Source organism: Microtus oregoni, unplaced genomic scaffold, assembly GCF_018167655.1.
Source record: "Microtus oregoni isolate MIOR12 unplaced genomic scaffold, Mior012 000000F_ref0000247, whole genome shotgun sequence".
NCBI classification, from domain to species: Eukaryota; Metazoa; Chordata; class Mammalia; order Rodentia; family Cricetidae; genus Microtus; species Microtus oregoni.
The window spans coordinates 43,969,731-43,987,250 of NW_024543059.1; the positions used below are offsets into that span (position 1 = coordinate 43,969,731).

General features: G+C 51.2%; 1 protein-coding gene across 4 annotated transcripts; it reads left to right on the forward strand.

Annotated features, from left to right (window-relative positions):
• Nucleotides 1-1,564: 1,564 nt before the first annotated feature.
• On the forward strand, nt 1,565-13,617 carry Nucb1 (nucleobindin 1). Of its 4 annotated transcripts, none has more exons than XM_041649353.1 (13): nt 1,565-1,702; nt 2,150-2,291; nt 5,637-5,744; nt 6,801-6,933; nt 8,094-8,197; nt 9,006-9,191; nt 9,423-9,513; nt 11,081-11,139; nt 11,357-11,449; nt 11,523-11,615; nt 11,900-12,070; nt 12,399-12,495; nt 12,574-13,617. In XM_041649353.1, the coding sequence occupies exons 2-13, from the start codon at nt 2,157-2,159 to the stop codon at nt 12,684-12,686; spliced, it is 1,383 nt and encodes a 460-aa protein (XP_041505287.1). In that variant the 5' UTR covers nt 1,565-1,702; nt 2,150-2,156; the 3' UTR covers nt 12,687-13,617. The 4 variants fall into 4 exon arrangements, with proteins under 4 accessions (XP_041505287.1, XP_041505296.1, XP_041505307.1 ...); XM_041649362.1 differs by having other exon boundaries at nt 1,609-1,702; nt 2,137-2,291; XM_041649373.1 differs by having other exon boundaries at nt 1,627-1,693.
• The last annotated feature ends 3,903 nt before the right edge of the window (nt 13,618-17,520 follow it).

A 17,520-nucleotide genomic window follows, 5' to 3' on the forward strand; every position in this document is an offset into this window, starting at 1 on the left:
TTCTAGATCAGTTATGATGCCCCTTCTCCCAGCCCCTCCCCCTTTAGGACCCAAACAGAGACCCCCAGGCTCTAGCTATCTTGGGAGACTCAAGAGTCCAGGTCCCAAGCTCCTTTCATCTGGCAGACCTAAGCATCTAGGCCGGTATGCCTTTCAAAGGGAGGCTGGAGTCCAGGCCTCCGGCACCTTCCTACAGAGTTGATAGTGGTGATCATGAAGACGAAGCTTGAGCCCAGAGCTGTGCGTATCCCTTTAGTGCGCATCCCCGTTGTGCGCATCCCTGTTGTGCGCATCCCTGTTGTGCGCATCCCTGAAGTGCACATCCCCGTAGTGCGCATCCCTGTAGTGCGCATCGACGTTCTCCTCCCCAACCCACTGCCCATTAGGCTTCCCCACTCACTCTTTCTTCCATGGTTCATTTTCCTGAGACGTTCTAGAGAATTAGGAAGGCATAATCAAGACCCAGATTCCATATCTCAATAGAGACCACCCTCCGATATCTGACATCTGCCTTCATTTTTCTTTTGAACCCTGACAACCCGAATCCCAGTTCCCACCTGAGACTAAGCTGCCTGTGTCGAGCTTTAAGCACTATTGGGAACACAAAAATCCACCTTTCTACCAAGTACGGAAGGCTTGTCCTGCTTCTAAGTATTGGGACTCGGGGCTTAGGGTCACAAGTCCCAAACCCTCAATCTTCACTTGTCTGGAATCCCAGGGGTGCCACCCCTCCCTAGCGCCAGCTTGAAGATCTCATGGTGTTGCTGAGATGCTAAAACTCTAAACACAGCTGGACACTCTCAGAAAAGGAGATTCCCACAGGGACTTGCCCTCTTCTTGGCCCCTCACGATCCATGTCCAACAGAGTAATGCCTCCAGGCCACTGAAGCAGACAGATCCCTTGTTCTGGGGGTTCTGAATTGGAACCACAAGCCAGCGTTCCTTAAAGTGACCCAAGAGTAACTACCTAGCAATATAATACACTTCTACATATAGAGCATTTAAGAAATTGATAGGGTCAAGGCCTAGTGTCTTACGCCTGTAATTTCAGCACTGGGGAAGTGGAGATAAGAGGGCAGGGAAATCAAAACATTCCTTCTCTGTAAGCGCTCCTATCTCTTCGAGGTCAGTTTGGGATGTAAAAAACCATTTCTCAAAAAGGGGGGGGGGGTGCTGGGAGTCTGGGAGTCTTGGTATTTTAATTTCAGCGCTTGGGGGTCAGCGCTTGGGCCGGCCTGGTCTACACAGAGTTCCAGCTAGGGTTACATAGTGAGACCCTGTCTAAAAAATAATAATAATATACTATGCAGTTGCGTGCCACTAAACTTGCAGGAACTTGTGAAGCGAAAATAAATGAGAAAACTACAATTCCCAGGAGACACAGCGGCAAGATGTCCGCAAAAGTTGGTCTTCCCACCCCCACCCGCATTCAGGGCTTTGACTTTTATTTGAAAACTACGCAGGAAATGTCACGTTGAAGAATGTAAGCTTCCAAGAAAGCAGAAATTTTCGAAAGTAAGGGAACTTCATCGGAAAGAGGCGGGGCTGCAAACGCGGGCGGAAGCTCTGAGCCAGCGTGGACCAATCAGTATCCTGGGGGCGGGTCCTCTGCGTGTGGAAAAGTGGGAGTGACTTAGGAGGAAGATCACCAAAAACCCGGCGGAGGTCCCAGCGTGGGAAAACGCCTTCCGCGGTAGGAGAGGTGAGGGGCGTTCGGTAGCGGAGGGCGGAGGGCTGCAGCTTGCGGTATTCAGGGTTTCGGGTCTCGCTAGGCCGGTGAGAAGGGGAGCCTAAGGGGCCTGGGATCTCGGTCCAGGGTAGGATTCCCTGCTTCGAGGGAACCGAGATGAATGTCTACGGACTGCGCTGTAGGAAAAGGAGGCTGGAGGCCTGGCATCCTGGGTTCCAGGTGACGAAACGCTTGGAGTCTTCATTTTTGCAAATGGAGATGGCACCGAGGCGTGCCACTCGTTTGCCTAGCCGGATTCGGGTTGGGACAGCCTTAGCTGGGGTAGTAATGCGCAGCTACAAGTCGCTTGGGAGGGAGAGGCAGGAGGATCAAGAATTCAAAACCAACCAAGGCTACTTAAACAGGTCTCAAAAAACCGTAGCAAAACAACAAAAAGCCATTCTCAGTCTCTCATCACAGACCAGCCATGATGCCTACCTCTGTGCCTCGCGGGGCCCCTTTCCTTCTCCTACCACCTCTACTGATGCTGTCCGCTGTGCTGGCTGTACCCCTGGACCGCGCGGCACCCCATCCAGAGGAAAACCAGGCCACCGAGAGCCCGGTGAGTAGCCCTGCCCTGTGCTCCGGCGTGTTTGTATGGTGCGGTGCTTGCCATCCCCAAGGCCCTAGCGAAAACTCCAGGGATCCCGTTGAGGACGCGAGGCTTGTGGTTTACCTGCCTTCCTTTGCAGTAGTGTGTTGGTAGACAAGCAGAACTGAGAGCCCCCGTCATTAAGATATGGAAGTAAAGAGAGATCTCAAATGAAAACCTGTGTCATTCTCTCACCTAAACCCCTCTCCCTGATCGTTAAGATCCTCCTTTAATGAGAAATGGAGAAAACCAAAAAAAGACTACATTTCCCATTAGCACCATAGGCAATTGGATCCTACTATCTAGCAGCGGCATTCCTGCTTCAAAGAGCTCATGGGAGGTGTAGTTTAAAATAGAAACGGACAAGGGGACTGCTGATTGGCTCCAGCAAACGTCTATTGAACCCTGTGAAACCTTTGCTCTTAGGAGAACTTTCAAAGCCCAGGTACGTGGTTTTTGACCTAGTTCTTTCTAGCGCTCTCCCTGGCAGTGTGAGCTGGTGATGCCTCCTGAGATAGGTGGTTGGTTCCAAGCTCCTGAGCGGCATGGCCTGCTCTCAGGTGTTAGTACTGTCCTCTGAAATCTTGAAGCTTGAGTACCATTTTGTTAGAGTTTCAGAGAAAAATAATAGGGCAGTCAAGTTATCTTAGCAGGTTCCTGGAAGGCAGCTGAAGGAGAGAAAGCCAGGATTTCTGAGGTGGGATGGAAGAGAACAGACAGGCTGGGCGATGGTCACTGCAGCTGAAGTGCGGGAGAGAGGGTCTTGAGCGGAGCTCTGCGGATACCAGAGAAGGGGGGGGGGTAGATGCTGTGCTTCTGAGCGAGCATCTGAAAAGTGGAGGTTCAGCAGCGAAGGTCTGCCACCAGCTGCTCCTAGGGAGGGGCTGCTGGCCTGGAAATGTGCCCCTGCTTAAAAGATGGCCTTAACTCCTAACCCGGGCGTGTCTTCAGGGGAATCAACAGGTCTAGTTGAGTGGACTCTTCCCCCTCCTCCCAAGACGGGGTTCCTCAGTGTAGCCCTAGAACTCACTCTGTAGACCAGGCTGGCCTCTTAACTCAGAGAGCCGCCTGCCTCTGCCTCCAGAGTGCTGGGATTAAAGTGTGCACCTCCACACCTGGCCTTGTTTTTCTTGAGGCAGTCTTACATGGCCCAGGCTGGCCCTGAGCCCACTGTATACCTGAGGTTCCGCCTGCCTCTGTCTCCAGAGTCCTGGGATTAAAGGCTTGAATGGATTCTTAAAGGAGGGAACAATAATATACAATGTTTTAGGCTTTAGGATGAATCCAGATTCTATTCTATTTTTGGTTTTTTTTTTTTTGAGACAGGGTTTCTCTGTAGCTTTGGTGCCTGTCCCGGAACTAGCTCTTGTAGACCAGGCTGGCCTCGAACTCCCAGAGATCCACCTGCCTCTGCCTACCGAATGCTGGGATTAAAGGCCTGTGCCACCACCACCCAGCCAGATTCTATTCTTTAGACCAGGAGGAAGTAGCTTCCCTTACTGGTCCTCAGCAAAGCCCCGCCCATCTCCACCCTCCCCTTCACACAGTTTTAAATGTTAAGGATGTGTAAAGCTGACTATGAAGGAGGGCTCTATCTGCCGTGACCCCTAAACCTGCCTGGGCTGTCTAACGTTCTCACATGGAGAGTTGAGACCCTAAGACCATTTAGATTTCAGTGTTGGCGTGTTTAGGTTAGGTTAGTGTTGAGTTGATCTGACCACTTACAGCTGAAGTGGGTTCCACTCATGATGACTTTCAGGCACCGGTTAGATGGCATTACACTGTCGTAGACTCATCTGAAGAAAAACCAACTGTAAAGGACCAGAGACAGAATTAAGATAGCAGCTCAGTATAAAATATCCAAAGCTTAATAAACTCACTGTCTAGACTATAATAGACACGAACCATTTCTACCATGAAGATCCATAGATTTAATTCCACAACTGTTTGTCAAAAACATGGTGGGGCCAATAAGTTGCTCAGTTGGTTAAAGGTACTGTCTTACCAAGTCTGGCTGTGTCTAATCCCTGGGCCCTGAATGCTGGCAGGAGAGAATCAGTGCTGCAAGGTGTTCTCTGATTTCCATTCACACTGACACACACACACACACACACACACACACACACGAGGCAGAGGCAGGCGGATCTCTGAGTTTAAGGACAACCTTGTAGAAGGAGTGGTGGGCCGCTTCCTGCCACCCAGCTCCTTGCCGCCTGGCTAGCTTGTGCCCCGAAATAACAACACACAAATTGTATTCATTTAAACACTGCCTGGCCCATTAGTTCTAGCCTCTTCTTAGCTAATTCTCATATCTTGATTAACCCATTTCTAGTAATCTGTGTAGCACCACGAGGTGGTGGCTTACCGGGGAAGATTCAGCATGTCTGATCTGGCGGCTGGCTCCATCGCATCTGCCCTCACTTCCCTTCTTCCCAGCATTCTGTTCTGTCTACTCCACCCACCTATGTTCTGACCTATCAGGCCAAGCAGTTTCTTTATTAATTAACCAATGAAAGCAACAGATAGACAAATGACCTTCCCACATCACAACCTGGTCTATAGAGTGAGCTCTGGACAGTCAGGGATGTTACACAGAGAAACCCTGTCTCAAAAAACCAAACTAAACCAAACAAAAACAGAAAAACAAAAAACTTAAATTGCCAGTTATTGGCCATTCCTTTTTGTTGTTCTTTTTGGTTTTTTTTTTTTTTTTTTTTTTTTGGTTTTTCGAGACAGGGTTTCTCTGTGGCTTTTGGAGCCTGTCCTGGAACTAGCTCTGTAGACCAGGCTGGTCTCGAACTCACAGAGATCCGCCTGCCTCTGCCTCCCGAGTGCTGGGATTAAAGGCGTGCGCCACCATCGCCCGGCTCTCTTTTTGGTTTTTTGAGACAGGGTTTCTCTGTGTAAGAGCCCTAGCTGTCCTGGAACTAGCTCTTGTAGACCAGGCTGCCCTCCAACTCACAGAGATCTGCCTGCCTCTGCTCCTGAGTACAGGGATTAAAGGTGTGCGCCACTATTGCCCAGTTGTCTGACTCTTTTAACTCAGGTCCTCACGCTCACAGAAAGCCTTTCCCCCCTTAGTCATCTCTTCAGCTCCCCCACGTGGTCTTCGTATCTTGTGCGCTATAGCACCTCCCAGGAGGTTGGAACTGGACTGGCTGGCGGCTCTGGAGTCCTCAGCCACTAAAGCCAGCCTCCGGTTGTGTGTGGCAGGTACATCAGCTGCAACTTAGAAGCTGAGCTGTGGTCCTGGCTGGGGAAAGAACTTAGAAGGATAGGCAGGTGTCACTATGTCTGCCCTTGTCCCTCCCTCAGGACACAGGCCTGTACTACCACCGTTACCTCCAGGAGGTTATTAATGTGCTGGAGACAGATGGGCACTTCCGGGAGAAGCTGCAAGCTGCCAATGCCGAGGACATCAAGGTGCTCTAGGCATGGGCTATGGGGGAGGATGTGCTCAAGGGAATTCTCGGGGCCACAGCTGGGAAGGAATCTGTGGATCCCAAAGATGTGTTAAAGCATAGAGATGAGTCACGAGCTATGGAACCTCAGTTTACCATGGAGGTAGCCCTGGTGCCCTTGAGTCCTTTTCTGCTTCATCTAATTGACTTCTGTCTTAGCTAGTTTCACTTGGCCGTATCGAAGTACTTGACAAAAGCAAGGTCGGGAAGTACTGCCCTTTCCACAGTTTAGGCGCCATCCCTCATAGACAGGCGTGGGTCAGGAGGATGGGTCAGTGCTGTATTGTAGCTGCAGGCAAAGCAAACCCTCCTGCTTTTTATTCAGCTCTGGAGCCCAGCTCGTGGGATAGTGCCATGGCCACTTAGGGCGTGTTCTCCCACCTTAGCTACCCTGTCTGTTTGAACTCCAGATAAGTCTAGATCTTGTCAAGTTGGCAGTCTTGAGCATCCCAGACAACAGATCTGGGTTGCAAAAGACGCCTTCTTGGTCTTCAGGTGTTTACTGGCGGTTCCCTTGGGGATGATGGGCAGGTAGTGCTGCAGGCTTGTACCTAGCAGGGATCCTGGCGAGCCCTGCGCTGTGAGCAGGAGAGGCCAGGGTCAGCTCTGGTGGAGGAATACAGAGTCCAGGTGATATCAGACATGTCAGGCCCAGAGAGAGCAACGGGCTTGGTGCTCTGTGAGGGCAGAGGTGATGCCTGGAGATGCTCTTTAAGGGGGATGTACCACCTCTGAATATTGGAAGGCAGAACTGATGGTTCTCTGGTTAAGGACTGACATACTCGTGGGCACTCCCAGGCAGTACTGTTGGGTCTGAGGTGAGCAGGGCCTCTCTGCCGAGCTCAGGCTGCATCCTGGTCATGTGGGCTTCCAGGTACCAGGGCAGCCTGAGATAAAGGAAGACAAGGGCATAATCGAGCTTTGGGGGTTTGAGTGTTTAGGCTATAGAGGGGGGCTACCCAGCATACTCCCTCCTGGCACCAGCCTGACTGGGGCACGCCCTTCCCTCTCCTGGAAGAGTGGAAAGCTGAGCCGAGAGCTCGACTTCGTCAGCCACCACGTGCGCACCAAGCTGGACGAGCTCAAGCGGCAGGAGGTGTCTAGGCTGCGGATGCTGCTCAAGGCCAAGATGGACGCACAGCAGGAGCCCAGTGAGTGTGGGTGGATGGCTGTGTCCTGGGTGGGGAGCTTGTCCTGGAATTCACTCTGTAGACCAGGCTGGCCTTGAACTCACAGAGATCTCCCTGTCTCTGCCTGGCGCCCCCACCACCGAGTGCGAGTTTGCTTTGCTGAGACAGGGTCTCATGCAGCCAGGCTAGCCTCAGACTTACCGTGTAGCCAAGGATGGCCTTGGACTCTTGATCCTACTTCATCTACCTCTTGAGTACTAGTGTAGGCCACTACATATTGCTGCTTTTTCTTTTAAACATCTTTATTGAGCTATATAAGGGCCTGTGAGATGGGTAAAGGAGCATGCCCCCAAGCCTGATGACTGAGTTTGAACCCTGGAATCACATGCTGGGAAGGAGAGAACCACTCCACATAGTTGACCTCTGCCCTTCACATGAATTCTGTGATATGCACCTGTACACACAGGTGCTAAAGGCAATGTCCACCAGCTGTGGTGTGGTTAAGTAAGACATGATCCACACCATGGAACTTAGCCCTAAGAAAGATAAGAGAAGCTGGCGGGCAGAACAGCGGAAATAGGATGCTGTAGGAAGCCAGACATAGAAGGCAGTAAGCACACGAAATGTTCCCAAGAGCAAGTCCACAGAGATGGGATGGGGAGGCGTGGCTGCCGGTGACTGGAGAGGGAAAAGACGGTGCTGGCTGAGGGACTGAGCATGATAGCAGTGTCCTAAAAGGACTGGTGGTGGTGCTTGAATGCACCTTTGAATGCACTAAAGCCATCAAACTGTATGCTTTAAACAGGTGGTTTGGGGCTCGGCAAATGACTCAGCCCGTAAGGCACTTGCCGCCGAGGCTCGGTAGCAGCTTGCTGAGGACTCTCGAGCTGGATGAGACGTGCCCACTCTCACAGCAGCAAACTAACGGGAGCCGGTCACGAAGCGTGGCACCAGGCTGCAGTGGCCAGCCTGGACTGGCGTGGCTGTCCTCGTGGTTTTTGTTATTTGAAGCATCAGAGTCAGTGGAGGGCTCACCCCGACACGTCCCAGACACTGTCCCAGGCCCATGCGCCATCCTCCTTGGCCCTCTGTGACTTTGCCCTTTGCAATCCTGCCCCGATTCAGGGTTCTGACAGAGAAGCCATGGTGGGTGTTGTTTTGTCTGATCTTCCCTTATCCAGACTTGCAGGTGGACCACCTGAATCTCCTCAAGCAGTTTGAACACCTGGACCCCCAGAACCAACACACATTTGAGGCTCGGGACCTGGAGCTGCTGATCCAGACGGTACGGGATGCTCGGTGGGGAGGAGGGGGAACTGGGTCAAGCTGTGGGTCTGGGTCGGTGCTCCACGCCCTCCTGGTTCTCCACGTGAGAACAGGGGACCAGGCTCCTGATGGAGTCTGTGCTCAGCAGCGTCCCGGGCTTATCCACTAGATGCCCTAAGACTTCCTCCTGGTGTAGCTGGCACCGACAGCTGTCCCTTGGTGCAGAGCCACCTGGTGTGCATCTGTCCTCACAACATCTGTGTCAGTTTCTGCTTGCTGCAGCGGTGACCTATTACACACTGAGTAGCTTGAGAAAGCATGGATGCCTAGTCTTATAAGATGCGTTTTAGCCAGGAGATGGTGGTGCATGCCTAATCCCAGCACTTGGAGACAGAGGAAGGCAGTTCTCTGTGGGTTCAGGGGCAGCCTGATCTACAGAGCTAGTCCTAGGACACTCAAACCCTGTCTCGAAAAACCAAAAAAAAAAAAAAAAAAGATTTGCTTTGAGCCAGTGTCTTTATATGTAGCCCCAAGCTGGCTTAGAATTTGCCATCCTCCTTCCTCAGTCTCCCAAGTGCTGAGACTGCAGGCTGGCTCCTTTCCCTAGTAAGCCCACCACACATGCTGTCCCCTGTTCATCACTGAAGTGCTGAGCTGGTGGAGGACGTGGAAGATTCACATCCAAGCTGCTACTACATGAACATCATCACTTTGGGAAAGCAGCCTAGGGGTTGCTGTGGGTTGGACCAACCATGAGGACCAAGAAGGTGAAGTCATGCCAGGTTTCTGAGAGGCAGGGAGAGCATGACCCTCTTGTCTCTCCACAGGCCACCCGAGACCTTGCCCAGTATGACGCTGCCCATCATGAAGAATTCAAACGCTATGAGATGCTCAAGGAACATGAGAGAAGACGTTACCTGGAATCTCTGGGAGAGGAGCAGCGGAAGGAGGCCGAGAGGAAGCTACAAGAGCAACAGCGCAGACACCGGGAACACCCCAAAGTCAATGTCCCAGTAAGAACCTCACATATGCTTTACCATATCCAATTCCTACACAGAAAAAAAAAGGCAGATGCAGGACTACGACTCCCAAAAGGCTTGGAGGCAAAAAGTTCATCTACCTATATGAAACTACTCTAAGGATTGCCGGGAATTGTAGTTCTAGCTGGGTCCATAGCACTATCTGACCTGATATAATGGCTCTCAAACTCATTGGTCACAAGCTCCTGCCGTTCTTCTCCACAGGGCAGCCAAGCCCAGTTGAAGGAGGTATGGGAGGAGCTAGATGGATTGGACCCCAACAGATTCAACCCCAAGACCTTCTTCATACTGCATGGTAAGGTGGGGAGAGTGTTCCAGAACCAGGCTGACATGAGAGGTCCTGACGGTCCTCTAAATGCCATGGGAAGTCTACCTTTCCATGGGGCTCTGTGAGCCTTACCAGGCCTCCTTCATATCCTGACTGGCCAAAGACCTTGCCCCTCCCTGTTGTTAAGCCTGGGATCTAACATGGAAGAGGGCCAAGTCTTTCTCCTCATTGTTCTTTCTTTTCCTCTATATTCTCCCCACCCCACCCCCCGCCTTTAGTTTTTCGAGACAGTGTTTCTCTATAGCTTTTAGAGCCTGTCCTGGAACTAGCTCTTGTAGAACAGGCTGGCCTCGAACTATACCCAAATTACAATTTTTTTTAAAAATGTAGGGAATAGGGGAATGGTTCAGTTAGAAAATCCTTTGCCTTGCAAGTATACGGGACTGCGTTCAGAATCCCAGAACCCACATAAGCCAGGTGAAGTGGTGTCAGTGCTGGTGAAGGGGAGGCAGAGATAGGCAGGTCCCTCCGAGCTCCTAGGCCAGCTAGCCTGCCCACTTGCAGGTCCAGGCAATGAGAGGCCCTCTCTGAAAGAAAATGAGGACACACACGCGGTTTCTTCTGCTTCTGGAGCTATGCTGTGCATGCTTGCGTCCACGTCCCCACAAGAGCACACAAAGCACCACATCCAGCAGACACGCCAGCCCCTGGGCATCTGATACTGCGAGCCCTGAAGGTGCCTGCACTCATGTGCGCGTACCCACATGCAGACACATACACATAACTGATTTTTTTTTAAATGATAAATTTATTAAGGAAGACAAAGTTATGCTGCCGGGAATGGGGTGAGCAGAGAGCAGGGAGGTGACAAAGGCTCAGATGCCCACAGCAATAGTTTCTAAGTGAATTTCTGTAGCAAGTGGTGGATTTGGCTCGGTTTGTTGCCAGAAATGGAGCATCCGGATGTGGAGCAAGCACTCCAGCACTGACCTTTGACTCCAGCCCAGGGTGGAGTGCTCTGCTCGGCAGCTATTCCAAGATAAACTTTAATCTTGCAAATCTGGAACTTTGAGCCAAATACAAGGAAGCACACTTTTTGATCCCTGAGGTCCCCGCAGATCTGGGAGGAGATCAAGAGTTCATGGTCACCCTCACCCACTTGGCAGTTTGGAAATCAGTCTGGGGTGTAGGAGATCTAATCTTAAAAAAAAAAAAAAAAAAAAAACCTGGTAGTGGTGGCACACACCTTTAATCCCAGCACTGAGGAGGCTGAGGCAGGTGGGATCTCTGAGTTCAAGGCTTGTGCATGGCAAGTGCTGGGGACTGGTTCGTAAAAGGAGACAGAAGTGGGTCTAAGCCAGGCATCATCTTGAGGGACAAACTGACAAACAAGAGATCTGCCTGCCTCTACTTCACCCAGCCAGAACTGATTCTTACAGCAATAGGCCCTACAGGATACTGATGCCCGCTGGCCATGGCCACCATTCTGTTCTCTGCTGAGAGACCTCACATCCACCCACAATTCCTTCATCAGCTTTTTCCTTGGAGATCAGACTCATCCAAACCTCTGTCCCTAATATCTCTTTTCTCCCAGACATCAACAGCGATGGTGTCCTAGATGAGCAAGAACTGGAAGCTCTCTTTACCAAGGAGGTGAGTGTACCGGAAGCTTTCTGGGCTAGATATACTTTAGCCTCTCATTCCCATCGGTGAGAGTGCAGGAGAAAACTACAACTCCAAGCAGCCCCTGGGGACAAAGCTGTTACTAGTAGCATCAGGCCCCATGGTCCTCTGGGAGGTGAAGGATGTTTCCAGGAGTGGGGCTTGCCTGGACCTCTCAGCACTTCACGCTTCTCCCTTCCCCCTGCAGCTGGAGAAGGTTTATGACCCAAAGAATGAGGAGGATGACATGAGAGAGATGGAGGAGGAGCGGCTGCGTATGAGGGAGCACGTGATGAAGAACGTGAGCGAAGCCATGCTGTGGGGGGAGTGGGCAGCAGGCTCAGCACAGCCCTAACTTTGACCTGGCTCTCCAGGTAGACACCAACCAGGACCGTCTTGTGACCCTGGAGGAGTTCCTAGCATCCACCCAGAGGAAGGAGTTTGGGGACACCGGGGAAGGATGGAAGGTGAGGCTGTGGGAACTCTCTGGCCTAGGTATTGATCTCCCAGTCCACCCTTTCCTTCAGCACCTCTGGCTGCTTCCTGGTCTGTTTAGGTTTCTGTCCCTCCTTCTGGTTTTCTGATCTCCTATCCCCCTTCCCTATCTCTAGGCCCCTGTTCTCTTCTCTAGTCTTTTATCAAACACTCCATCTCAGTCAGGTCGCTGGGTGTGTACCAGCAGCACACATACACCCCAGCCTCTCACCCTTCCACCTCAGTGAGGCTGAGTCCTGTGTCCTGTGTCTTATAGACAGTGGAAATGTATCCGGCCTACACAGAGGAGGAACTGAGGCGTTTTGAGGAGGAGCTTGCTGCCAGGGAAGCTGAGCTGAATGCCAAGGCCCAGCGCCTCAGCCAGGAGACAGAGGCCCTGGGGCGCTCCCAGGACCGCCTAGAGGCTCAGAAGAGAGAACTGCAGCAGGTGACTACTTGGGGAGCCTGGGCCCCTTATCTGCATTTCGTGTGGCCTTTTCCTGTATCCTGACGGGTGTCTTCAGGTGGGATGGCCTGTAGCTCCTGCGTTAGTGATAGTGGATACATTTATGCATCGTTAGTGAGAGTGGGGGATTCCATGCCTGGCTGTGCTGCTGCAGCCATTTTTCATGAGGCCAGACAGGAGGATAAGGGCTCAGTGGGGAAATGCCTAAGCCACAGCAGGAGAAAACTCAATGCCGACTAGTGTGAATCCCTGCACGGTGGCCACTTAGCAGTTGGCTCTAACCTCTTGTCTCTGCGTCCACGTCCTGCAGGCTGTCCTGCAGATGGAACAAAGGAAGCAGCAACAGCAAGAACAGAATGCTCCCCCTTCCAAACCCGAGGGACAGCTGCAGTTCCGTGCAGACACAGGTACTGGCTCTGGACCCTGGACCTTGGATCTGAAGGAGTCGTGGGTTATCTAACGACATTCTCCCATTTCCTCCGCAGACGACGTCCCTGTCCCAGCTCCAGCAGGTGACCAGAAAGATGTGGCTGCTCCTGAAAAGAAGGCCGCAGAGCAGCCCCCCGAGCTGCCCCAGCCGGATTCCCAGCACTTATGATCTCTCACTGACCTTAAGTTCCTACAGTGTTGGAAGCCGGATGAAGTGTCCTTGCGGCCTCTCCGGAGGCCTGAGCCGGCATGGCTTCCTGGGGAGGAGAACAGGGCTATCATGTTCCTCAGACGCGCCTCTGCCCATCTCTGACTCTGAGCTCATCTCTCACAGCCTCCAGGTCCCGGTCCCTTCCTTCTGTCTCCTGGCTTTTCTTTATTCTGTCAGGGACTCGCTGCAGGAGCTGAAGTCAAGAGAGACCCTCACTTGGACCTGCCCCAGACCCGCCTTCCTTCCTGGTTTGCTCTTAGCTATTCCAGGCTCCTCCACTTTGCGTCCCTTGCCTAGTGTCAGAGGACCACAGGACCTTGGCTTGGTCCCTTGGACTCTGCCTTCTGTGGGGCCAGTGATCTCAGTTCCTTTCAGTGGCTGGAGGCTTGGGACATGGGGTGTCCTTCAAGTAACTCTCAGCTCTGCCTGGACCCCTGGCTTCCATTGGCACCTCACCAGCCTTACGCTGACCTCCTGGCCCCAGAAGGTACCCAGATACAGCTACATCCCTAGCTGAGATCCAGCTGCCCTCAGCCCCCTGCGGGGGCTCCTGAAGTTGGCATGCCCACGTCCCTGGCTTCATGCCAGCCTGCTGTGTCCTATTCCATGCCCGGTTCCACTCAAATAGAGCGCGGCCCAAATGAACATTGGCGTGTTTGTGTGTGCATACCGCCCTCTTGGGCGTCCCACCCGCGTGCCCCTTCTTCACTCCTCCGTGTTCTATTTAAACTTCACCTCTGAGAAGATTGGTGGGGTGGTTTTCTATCTGTTCTTGGCAGCATGGCTTCATATTGCTTCAAATTGCATTGGGGACAAAAAACCCAAACCTGAGCTTGAAAAAAATTTAATAGCTTAAACAATTTAAAAAATACATTACTATTGGGCTGTGGATCCCTTGGTATAATTCCTGCCTAGCGTGCATGAGGCCCTATGTCCCACAGGCCATTTAAATGGGGGATGGGAGCAAATGCCTGTAATCCTAACCCTTGGGAGGTGGAGGCAATAGGAGCAAGAGATCAGGGTCATCCTAAGCTGTACAACAAGTTGAAGGCCAGGCCTGAGTTCAGGCCAGCCAAGAAGACTACACAGTGAGATCCTGTCAGAAGGGGGGCAGGGTTAACACAAAAGTGTCTGCAGGCATGAGGACCTGTGTGTAAAATGTGACTCCAGCAACGGGGAGGCAGAGACAGGTGGGTCCCTTCAGGTTGCTGGCCCACATCCTAGCCAATTCTGCAAGCACCAAACCTTAGGGAGACTCTCAATAAAACTGTAGCATGTTGAACACATCCAACATGGCTCTCAGGCCTGCGCACACACACACACACACAATCTAAGACTTCAGGATTCTGAGATTTTCCGGGCTCCTTTCAGGGTCCCACATCGCTGTGACAGCTCCAGATATCACCCATACCTGCAGAACATGCAGTCTCGATTGTGTCAGTGGGAGAGCCTGCTCCCCAAAGCCCATTCCCAGACGAACACCAGGACGTGCTGTCTATGGTGCTTTGTCATCTGGAATGGGGACATTCTCTGGTGCAATGGGTATTTGGGAAAAGGACCAAGGTCATCTTTACATAAGGGCATGCCCCCAACAGCTACACCACCAAGTGTCACCGATGATGACGTCAGAGGAGCCATGGTGGGAGCCCCAGAGTTAGGCTTCTAGCTGAGGCTGTGCGGAAGGAGTAATGGCTGGAGTCTTAGGAACCAGTTTTGTGACTTTCCCTTCTTCCATCTACCAGGAAGTGCCTGGAGTTCCTTAAACGTAGACCTGGCTATCACTAGTTAGTTGCCATGGTTTCTGGGAGAATATTCTGTTCTCCAAGATGGTACCACGGAAGTGATTCAGAGAGAAAAAACAAACACCAAACAACACAGCAGCTCCACTGCTGGAAACCCTAACTGCTTAGAGATCCTCAGAGAAGGACCCACTCCAAGGTCTTTTTTTGTTTGTCTTGCTTTTTTTTTTTTTTTTTTTGAGACAGGCCATCACTATGCAGCTCTGGCTATCTTGGAACTCTATGTAGACCAGACCGGCCTTCAACTCAGAGATCCCTCTGCTTCTGCATCTCGAGTGCTGGGATTAAAAGTGCGCACCACCAAGTCCTGCATAACACCTTTTTAAAAATATTGTTAGTTCTGAGTATAGGTGTCTCTGTGTGTCTGGCACAGGAGTGCCGGTGCCCACAGATTTCAGAGAGCAGCTGCAGTTACAGGTGATTGTGAGCTTCTCAATGTTGACGCTGTGAACCACACTCAGGCCCTCTGCAAGAGCAGCCCATGCTCTTAACTACTGAGCCATCCCTCCAGCCCCAGCTACCCGATGTCTAAAATATCTGCAATGCGAGGGAAACTGGATATTGCCCTGCTGAAAGTGGATTTAGCCAATCAGTTGAGAATCAGTTTTCTATTTTACATACTAGGCCACAGAACTCAGCTGCTCTCTTAAGGATTTCCAGGAACTAGAAGCTGCAGGAACTTGCATTTTCCGGAACAGAAATGTGACCCCCCACCATGGGGTCCAGTCCTGAGCCAGGAAGAAGCACAGAGGGGAGAGTGAAAGACCCCTATCTAGCAGCATTAAGTTAGCAGCAGCAATAACAAGCCCAGCCACCACCCCCAGCTCCAAGAGTAACTTATAGATTTGTGGGACTCCCAAGCACCCCATTCCTTGGCGTGTAGGTTAAGCCAGACTAAATCACATGGTGTGGAACCTACTGCAGGTCCCTCCAAACCTGTGAAAATAGGGAGATGTTCTTTGTTCATAGTGAAAGACCCTCTGGACATTCCCCCTCACCAGAACCCGCAGCTGGCCTGCTCCCATGAGAACATCCTGTTCGCTTGAGACCCTCAGGACCCTCTCAGGACCTGCAGCTAGCCGGCTCTCATGAGAACATCCCGTTTGCTTAGGGAAACAGGATGCCTATAGTCAGCACATGTGCCCAACTTAGAATATCAGCAATTCACAAAAGAAACAATTCCCCCTATGAAAGATCCCAGCTTAGCTGCTGTAACGTCATTTCACAAGGCTTTTGACGAACAAATGTAAGTGCAGAGTGAGGTCAGGGTCCCTGGCTGCAAAACAGGATATCTATATCTATAGAATAGGACAGGACATCAATTAACAGGAAATCTGTTGCCATACATCTGTGCTGGGAAAGGAAAAAACAAAAGAGGAACAGGATATCTGTTCCCATACATCTGTGGGGGAAAGGAAAAACCACCTATGCCCCTTGCCCCATTCCAACTGACCACTAACCACGCATTTGCTTCTGTAATCTGCTTCTGCTGCCCTCTTTCCTATAAAAAGACCTTCCCCCAGTCTGCAGGCGCGCTAGTCCTCCGAGTGACTAAGACGCCCCAGGTACCTGTGTATCTGAAATAAACCTCTTGCTGTTTGCATCTGCATGAGTGGTCTCGCTGTTCCTTGGGAGGGTCTCCCCAGACTGAAAGGCAGCCCAACTCGGGGGTCTTTCAAGAGGATTCTGTCCCTAATTCCAGGGGTCATAAGAAGTGGAACCACCTGTCAGGCCTGTGGCCCAGGCCTGTCAGCTGCTTGGGAAACTGAGGCAAGAGGGTCATTTAAGCATACAATGATACTGTCAGGGAATGTAATGAACTGTCATTTCTATCAAAGGGTTAAACAGAAATGGGAATAGTTATTATTCGTGATTACAGTTAGGTGATTACAGATTAACATGGCTATGGTTAGATGTTGCATAACCTTAGTTCAATGATTAAGTAAAATTATGATTACTGACAGAATTCTTGTCTCAATTGTGACTGAATATGCAGGTCAGGCAATGATTATTTTATTTTATTTTATTTTTGGTTTTTCGAGACAGGGTTTCTCTGTGGCTTTGGAGCCTGTCCTGGAACTAGCTCTGTAGACCAGGCTGGTCTCGAACTCCCAGAGATCCGCCTGCCTCTTCCTCCCAAGTGCTGGGATTAAAGGCGTGCGCCACCATCGCCCGGCTCAGGCAATGTTAATTGAACCTGAAGAAAAGACAGAATGAAACCATTCTACGAGAGCAGGACGTAGCGGGTGCAAATGAGATGTCCTTTCTTTTCTCTCCAAAAGTTAAATGAGATAAAGTTCCATCATTAAAGAGACTTGTAAAGACATAACTTGGGGTGGAGAGGAAGGGGCTCAGCACTTAAGAGCTCTTGGCTAGGTTCCCAGCACCCACATGATGAGAGGTTCCCGGCGTCTATAACTCCAGTTCTAGGGGATCCAGCATCTCCTCCTCCTCATGCCATGGGTTGAGGGTGTGCCTGTTTGCACTTATGACACTGTGTACATGCATGGTGCACACAGAGCACAGAAGGCATTGGATCTTCTAGAGCTAGAGTTAAAGATGGTTGTGAGCTGCCATGAGGAACTGAACTCAGGTCCTCTGAAAGAGCAGCCGGTGCTCTTTACTGCTGAGCCACCTCTCCAGCCACGGAGACACCCTCTTCTGACCTCTGTGAGCACCAGGCGTGCACATACCACACATACATACATACAGGCAACACACACACATTTGAACAACAAAAACAAACCTAGTGGGGCCCTGCTGGGTGTGTTCGCTTGCTTGATTGGCACGGCTATGCTCCCATCTACAGATTTTGCCTTGCCAAAAACACTTTGGGTCCTGTGGTTCTTTACTTGAGATCCCAGACCAGTTTCTAACGATAGCAAGACCCTCTCTCAAAATAAAAAGTAAGAGGGCACCTGAAAGATAGGCATAGTGATATATCCTTGTAATCCCTTCATTCAGGCAGGAGGATTGCTCTGAGTTGAGGTCAG

Bases quoted from the DNA above. Each gene is read 5' to 3' on its own strand.
- Nucb1 (XM_041649345.1), top strand. From the start codon at position 1,851: ATGTCTACGGACTGCGCTGTAGGAAAAGGAGGCTGGAGGCCTGGCATC. The intron at 2,292-5,636 runs GTGAGTAGCCCT...TCCCTCCCTCAG, and splicing joins ACCAGGCCACCGAGAGCCCG to GACACAGGCCTGTACTACCA. The intron at 9,514-11,080 runs GTAAGGTGGGGA...CTTTTCTCCCAG, and splicing joins GACCTTCTTCATACTGCATG to ACATCAACAGCGATGGTGTC.